The sequence below is a fragment of the Parasteatoda tepidariorum genome, unplaced genomic scaffold (assembly GCF_043381705.1).
Source record: "Parasteatoda tepidariorum isolate YZ-2023 unplaced genomic scaffold, CAS_Ptep_4.0 HiC_scaffold_1973, whole genome shotgun sequence".
In the NCBI taxonomy this organism is placed as follows: domain Eukaryota; kingdom Metazoa; phylum Arthropoda; class Arachnida; order Araneae; family Theridiidae; genus Parasteatoda; species Parasteatoda tepidariorum.
Genome location: NW_027261504.1, coordinates 1 through 8,699, shown reverse-complemented (window position 1 = coordinate 8,699; position 8,699 = coordinate 1). Strand labels below are relative to the sequence as shown.

Below are 8,699 nucleotides of genomic sequence, written 5' to 3'. Positions count from 1 at the left end.
AAAGTCGGAGAACTTGACACTGCAGAAGTATATGCTAGAAATTATCGGATACAAATGGTTAATGGATAATGTTACATTTTAACGGCTTTGATATACATTCTTCTGGCAAGTTATAATCATCCTCTGCTGCTGAAAACAAAATTTTTATGGCTAATAATTATGTTTGATTCAAAATGCATGAATTTAAACAATTCTTTCTGAATAAAATATAGTATAGAAGTAAGCATGGAATAAAACAGATTTTAAACAATCAATAAGAGATTACAAAAAATAGTATAGAAGCAACCATGTAATAAAAGAGATTACAATCGATGCACATTAATAAAAATGTAAAATATTTGTGTAACATAATTCACTTTTAATTTTAAATTTTGCAAAAGAAAATTAAGTTCAGCATCTGACATCAATCTTTATCAAACAATAGTTATACAGTTTTATGTGACAACATCCTACACAGTTTGACGAGAGAATTATTCCGAATCTTAAACACTTTTCCTGATTTGCAGAAATCATACTATCTAACTACTTTAAACTATTATAAAAAACTAACTTTTTTTTTAATTTCAGCCAAAAAAAACATAGAAGCTTTGCTAAAATTAGCAAAAGTGTTAACTTCACAAAAACTATTTAAATTCCCCAATGTACAGCTACAAAAAGTTCAAATTGCCAGTATTTGACAGCAAGAGTAGTCAACTGATAGATTTAAACTTATCCTTCATATCTGTTGATTCTTATTAAAAAATTTTAGCAAAAGAGTTATTTGTCAGCAATCATAGACACATACAAAAAGAAAAAAAATCATAAAATCGATGAAAATTGCAAAAAATCAACAATAACTAAATAAGGAGCCGCGGAGGTTCAGAGGATAGAGCGTTCGCCTCTCAATGAGTTAACCCGCATTCAAATCCCAGCTATGACTGGCCGATAAGAATTTCTCCCCTAGCTCGCACAGACCACAGTTCTAACATAAAATATCATGAGTGGTAGACGGATCATGGGTTAGAGTACCCTTGCCACCAGGTTAACCGTGGAAGGTTTTCCTCTCCATGTAATGCAAATACAGGTTAATTTCATCAAAAGTCATGAAGTAAGTATATGAATACAATATTAGAAAGCACATTTTTTAAAGATATAATCGTGTGAGCAGATAATTAGATTATATCTCTTCATTATTTTATTTTCCGCTTTTTTTTCTTTTTAATAATAAAAATTTAAAATATTTTTTTTTTTTCATTTTCTCTTTTTATAAATCTTTAGTATACTTTTTCCATGTTTTCTCTACATTTTTAACTGTAAAAGAAACCAAAATAACACCCAATTTTAAGTATTCTAAAAAAATTCCAATAATCACAGATCATTTTCAGAACAAAATAATAGCAAATGCAGATTTTATACCTTAAATAAACATATTTCACACCATAACATTCATCTTAGAATATTTTCTAGAATAGTAGTTGCCTCAGAATACTCACAGCAGTATTTAACTTTTACGTTAGGCATATTTAGGAGTTCTGCATAACATGGTTAAACTCTATTATTGAAAAAAGAAGGAAATGTGGAAGAAAGATTTTATTTCTTTAAAAAAATAAAAATTGCTCTTCTTCAGCAGCCTATGTGTGAGACACCTGCTGTACATGAACTTAGGGTCAGGTGCCTGCGACTGACTTATGAAAAAGGCATATAACAAAAAATACATAATTACTCTGAAAAAAGCGTGTGGTTAATTAAGAAAATTTTTGTTCCAATACTGATTCAAAGATGATTCATTTAGCTGAGGAGAAGATGAAGAAGCAATTCCGTATTATGATAACTTAGTTTTATCTGCAAAACGTTTCAGATTTCACTCTCAGAACCGCTAGTTTTCCCTAGTTTTCAGCAGTACAGTTTACCTTATTTCTTTTTAAGTGCAAATAATTTTTAAAAAATTTAGATGATTCTTTTAAAATCATCCATTCATCAAAATTGTAAGCTCTTAACAAAACAAAACATACAAACAAAAAATGAGGAATACCAGGATAAAACACTAAAAATCAGGACAAATAAAGGCATAACATTTTGTATCAGGAAAACTATGAACCCTGCAAATAATAAAGACACAGAAATAAAATGACCCATTAACTTTTCTTTTTAATTAATGTTACCTTCTTCTTCTGATAAAGATTCTTCTGATAAAGATTCGTCTGATAAAGAATCTTCTGGCATGTCAAAATCATCCTCTTCTTCTGAAAACAAAATTTTTATGGCTAATAATTATGTTTAATTCAAAATGCTAGAATTTTAACAATTCTTTCAGAATACAATATAGTATAGAATTAAGCATGGAATAAAACAGATTTTAAACAATCAATAAGAGATTACAAAAAATAGTATAGAAGCAACCATTTAATAAAAGATATTACAATCGATGCACAATAATAAAAATATAAAATATTTGTGTGACATTACTCAGTTCAATGTTTTCTCTACATTTTGAAACATTATATATATATATATTTTCGTTCCCAGTTTCAGAACCACGGCGACATTGCCGCAAACTGTACAGAGTTCTCGCTGAAAGGATGGATTAGGAAATATTTCCTTTTAGGAAGTAAAGAATTTCGGTTTTCTTTTCTGCAGAAATTTTTAGTCTCTAAAATTACTTTTAAAATATGTCTATTTCGCGCATCAGAGAGGAAAGAAATGTTCCTGAATTTTCAATTCTTATTTAAGAAGAAGTGAGGGGAAAGAAATGTTCATGATTTTTCTATTCTTATTTGGGAATAATGAGAAATAAAGAATAATCAAGTAAAACATTTTCGTTTTTTTTCCTACCCAGATTTTCAAAAGGTTCCCCCCTGAATTGTTATATAGCAACTAATATTATGTAACAAAACTTTTACTTCACTTTTCAAAAGAATCCTTTGAATCCTCGGCAATTTTGTTGCTTTCAGATTTGTAGAAAAATGATGTTCTACTTTTTTTTATTTTTAATTTGGTTGAAATAAAATCGATTAAATATTTTTTTAAAAAAATTACGCTCTTGAAAATTTTAAACTACGCATTNATATATATATATAGAGAGAGAGAGAGAGAGAGAGAGAGAGAGGTATATATAACTTGCAGCTAAGAAGAGGACTTAGTTGAAACGACCTTTAAAGTTTAAAAAGAGAAATTCAGAGGATCATTTACAGTTAAAACTATTTATGTTCAGGTACCACAATATATGAGGTTAGTTAAGGTTCTTTGCATAAACATTAGAAAATCAGTTACACTCAATTCATTTGGATAGAAGATCTAATTAATGAGATAACAATTAACGAATAATTTTTTAATAATATAATTTTCTAATTTAAAAAAATGTTTTTTTTTTAAATAAAATATCTGAATTTTTATATAGTTTAAAATAATGAAACCTGCGTTAAGGCTATTTGCTTGAGCCATAGATATAATTAGTTGATGATTGCCACATTTGAACTAATAAATTTTTTGATTTTTACATTTTTATTTGTAGAAAATTCAATACAAAAAGCTAAAAATCAGGGCTAAATATTTTTCACCAGCAGGATTGGGATAGCTACGAACCCTGTAAAATGTAACCAGTAGTTAACTTACCATCACTTTCAATCAAATAATTTTCATCTCTGTCATTATCGGATATAATATTATCAAATTGTAGATGCATATTTTTGCCTCCTGTTAGCCAATCAGATTGTATTTCATCTCCAATTTGTTCAGCTAAGTCTAGAAGAAAAAAAATGTTTTTAATGATAGTACTTTCACATCAATGTACAATTTCAATGTGACAAAAGGTTTTAACTAAAATTTTACTTTTTAAAAAACACTTTTAACACAACTAAAAATTCAAAAAAAAATTATTAAGTAATAAATAACAATTTTATTTTTGACTTTCAAAATGTAAAACATATAAATAAAAGTTTCTAAAAACTGCCACTTCATTTACCATGAAAAAATTCTAAAAATTGAAGTTACGTATAAAGCTTAGTCGGAATCAAGACTTTTCTAATGAAGGGAATATAATAAAAAAAATTGTAAATGAAAGCAACAGGGAGAAAAAGTTTGAATAAAGCACAAAAGAAAGTACAGAAATGGATATACTATAGGTCGAAATGCTAAATCTCAAAAACTGTAATGTTTATAACTTAACCATACAACTGTCATTTTAATCATGAAATCGCAATAATTACAAATAAATCATAACAGTTGGCACCTCTGAATACATTGCAATCTGGACACAAAGTTCACCAAAATAAAAAGAAAAAAACTAACAATTACTTTAAAAGTACTTTTGATCTTGTAATAAATGAAATGCATAAAAATTTAAAAAAAAAACGAGGCTTCAAAGCGATTAGATGTAAAAAAGAAAAAAATTACTGCTTAGAGATTTTAATAAAATTATCTTTCACATCAATTTTTAACTAGCAATCAGTTATATTAAGAAAAAATTTTGGTAACATAACTGCTGAGTTTCATTTTCTTAAGATGACTGAAAGGTTGAAAAATGACTATAAATCTGAACAAGGAGTAATTGGTGGACAATCTCTAAATTTGAACTTTTATATATTTGCAATTTTTAAGAATTATTAATATATTATTATTAAATAAAATTAAAAAAGTGATACAAGCATTAAAAAAAGACTACGCTTACAAATATAGTCCCAAAGTTATACAAGCAAAAATTAGTGTATGATCCCTAATTTAGCGACTATGTACACAATTTATAAAAATAAAACAATAAACATTAAAATGATTGACAACAATATGAAAAAAAGAGTGCAATACGACTTTATTTTATCATATTTTTTGACATTGAAAACTATAATGGAAGACAAATTTTTATTTTAAATAAAAAATATGTAAAGTTAAAGGCATTGAGGAAACAAATTCTCACTACTCAGACGGAAAAGGGGTGTCTCAGCTTCTTCTCTTTTTAATTTTATATATATATATATACTTTGCTTTGGCTTATTGAATACAATATTAGAAATCGCAATTTTTAGGATATAATCGAGGGAGCTGATGATTAGATTATATTTTGTCATTATTTTATTTTTCTCTTTTTCTTCTACTTTTTAATAATAAAATTTTTTAAAAATTATTATTTTTCTTCCTCTCTTTTCATAAATCTTTACTATATTTTTTTCCATGTTTTCTTGACATTTTTAACTGTAAAAAAAATAACAAAATAACACACAATTTTAAGTGTTCTAAAAAAATTCCAATAATCACAGATTATTTTCAGAACAAAATAAGAGCTTATTTGTAACAAATGCATATTTTACACCTTAAATAAACATATTTCGCACCAGAACATACATACATCTTACAATATTTTCTAAAATAGTAGTTACAACAGAATACTCACAGCAGTATTTATCTTTTATGTTAGGCATATTTAGGAGTTATGCATTACATGGTTAAACTCTATTATTGAAAAAAGGAAGAAATGTGGACGAAAGATTATATTGCTTTAAAAAAAATTTCTCTTCTTCAATAGCCTAGGTGTGAAATGCCTGCTGTACATGAACTTCGGGACAGGTGCCTGCTACTGACCTATGACAAAGGCATATAACAAAAAAAATATAACTACTCTGAAAAAAAGGGTGTGGTTAATTAAGAAATTTTTTGTTCCAAAACTGATTGAGCAATGATTCATTCAGCTGAGGAGAATATAAAGAAGCAATTCCGTATCATGCTGACTCAGTTTTATATGGAAAACATTACAGATTTCACTTTCAGAAACACTAATTTTCCTTAGTTTTCAGTAGTCTAGTTTTCCTTATTTCTTTTTTAGTGAAAATAATTTTTTAAAAATTCAGATGATTCTTTTCAAATCATGCATTCATCGAAATTGTAAGATCTAAACGACAACAAAAAAATATGAGGAATACCAGTATAAAACACTAAAAATCAGGACAAATAAAGGTATGACTTTTTGTATCAGGAAAACTATGAACCCTGCAAATAATAAATACATTGAAATAAAGCGACATATTTCACTTTCTTTTAAATTAATGTTACCTTTTAACGGCTTTGATATACATTCTTCTGGCATGTCAAAATCATCCTCTTCTTCTGAAAACAAAATTTTTATGGCTAATAATTATGTTTAATTCAAAATGCATGAATTTTAACAATTCTTTCTGAATAAAATATAGTATAGAAGTAAGCATGGAATAAAACAGATTTTAAACAATCAATAAGAGATTACAAAAAATAGTATAGAAGCAACCATTTAATAGAAGAGATTACAATCGATGCACAATAATAAAAATATAAAATATTTGTGTAACATTATTCAGTTGCATGTTTTCTCTACATTTTGTCCCTCTCTACACACACACACATATATATATATACTCAAGAGCCGAAACATTATAACCACCCCTACATTTTGCAATGAACTCTCCTGGACGACCTGGAAGGCACATGATCAAGTGGAAATGGTATTTAACTGTTGCTGGACAGTTTGAAGAATCATTCTTTCACTTACTTCAGTGTGTGATGGGAAAGGCTGCGGATCTAAGCGAATTTGATAGAGGGCTGATTGTAATGGCTCGAAGGCTCGGAACAAGTATTTTTGAAACTGCACGACTTGTCATTCATCATGCCGATGGCCGTGTCAGGATATGCAGTCTTTCAAGCGAACAGTTGCTCCCTCAATGTACAGTGGGTCATACACAAGCCGGTGGTGGTGGTATTTTGCTTTGGGGGATGTTCTTTTGGGCGTCTCTGGGACCCGCGGTTGTGGTAGAGCAAACCATGAATGCTACAGGGTATCTGAACATCATTGAGGATCAGTTGCACCCTTACATGGCCTCTGTTTTTCCAGCTGGAAATGGAATTTTTCAACAGGACAATGCCCCGTGTCACAAGGCTTAAATTGTGTTGAAGTGGTTTCGGGAACATGATGCTGAATTCGAGTTAATGTCCTGGCTACCTAACTCACCGGATCTCAATCCCATAGAACACATTTGGGATATCATGGAACGGCAGCTCAGAGTTCAAAGACCACTATGTCGCAATATCTCGGATTTGCGTGACCACTGCTTAAACATCTGGTACCATCTGTCTCCGGTCATCTACCAAGGACTTGTGGCATCCATGCGAAGGTGGGTAGCAGCTGTGTTGCNGACTGTATATTCACCAATTGTTACTAACTTTCCGATTCAAAATGTGAATTCTATGTCACCACAACAAAATGTAAACTACCGACGATAAAATTAGAACCATTTCGTGGCGACGGGGAACATTGGCAATGTCTTTGGGAACAATTTAAAACGTCTTTAGACGATAATCCAAATCTATCATCAATTATAAACATGTTTTTCTCAGAGGATATTTAGAAGATGGACCAAAAAGATTGGTTGATGGTATAAGTATTATTGCAAATACATATGAAGCCACAAAGAAGCTACTTATGGACAAATATGGTGACAAAAATAGAATTATTCAATCTCATTTGGATTTTTTGGAGAATTAACGCCAATTCGCAATCCTTCGCCAACATCACTGAATGAAGTTTATATTGAATGCAACGGAAGGCTACAGGCTCTGCGTGCTTCGGGAGAAGATATTGACGCATACGGTAGAGTTTTATCTCCTAAAATTTTACGTGCATTCCCTGACGATATTTGTTGCCGATGGGTTACTCATGCGAAACGACAAAAAATTTCAGAATGTGATATTACACAACTAAAATTTTCTCGCCGAAGAAGTAGAAAGAACCCTTACAACAAGCAAGATTAAAGGTCTTATGTCTTCTGATTACTCCTTAAAATCCACATTAGAAAACTTCAATGTAAATTCCAAGTCAATTACTAAAAGTAAGAAACCTTCTCCCTTCGGTTCCTTTTGCGAAACTACCTGACATTCTCCTCTACAGTGCAACTCTGTTACAGACACACGAATACTGAAATTAAAAGCTACTAATAGATGCTTTTTGTGCACTGGACGCGGGCACACAAAAAAGAGCTGTGCGCATAAGGAACAGGCTTGTTGTGTGAAATGCAAGTAAAAGTACCATGTTTCAATTTGTAAGAACAGTGTTGATCACCCAAGTGCTACGTCTACTCACAAGATCAATATTTCTACATCCAACACTGTGCATTTGCAAACTGTAAGAGTTTTCATATCGGGAGCGACTGGTGCTACAAGATTGACCCATTTTCCTGAATGGAGGTCTGAATTTTTATACAGTTTAAAATAATGAAACCTGCGGGAAAGGCTATTTGCTTGAGCCATGGATATAATTAGTTGATGGTTGCCACATTTAAACTAATAAATTTTTTGATTTTTACATTTTTATTTGTAGAAAATTCAATACAAAAAGCTAAAAATCAGGACTAAATATTTTTCACCAGCAGGATTGGGACAGCTACAAACCCTGTAAAATGTAACCAGTAGTTTAACTTACCATCACTTTCAATCAAATAATTTTCATCGCTGTCATTATGGGATATAATATTATCAAATTGTCGATGCATATTTTTACCTTCTGTTAGCCAATCAGATTGTATTTCATCTCCAATTTGTTCAGCAAAATCTAGAAAGAAAAAAAAATTTTTTTTAATGATATTAGATTCACATCAATGTTCAACTTCAATGTGACAAAAGGTTTTAAGTAAAATTTTATTTTTTCAAAAACACTTTTAACACAACTAAAAAAAAAAGAAAAAAAAATATTAAGTAATAATAATTAG

General features: G+C 29.8%; 1 protein-coding gene across 1 annotated transcript; it reads right to left on the bottom strand.

The window, feature by feature from the left end:
• Positions 1 to 1,996: 1,996 nt before the first annotated feature.
• On the bottom strand, positions 1,997 to 8,542 carry LOC122273017 (uncharacterized; the record flags this gene model as incomplete). The annotated part of the gene is made up of 4 exons (XM_043057062.2): positions 1,997 to 2,222; positions 3,592 to 3,720; positions 6,019 to 6,072; positions 8,414 to 8,542. Coding segments are annotated over 4 exons (407 nt in total), but the record flags the coding sequence as incomplete, so codon positions are not given.
• Between the last annotated feature and the right edge of the window lie 157 nt (positions 8,543 to 8,699).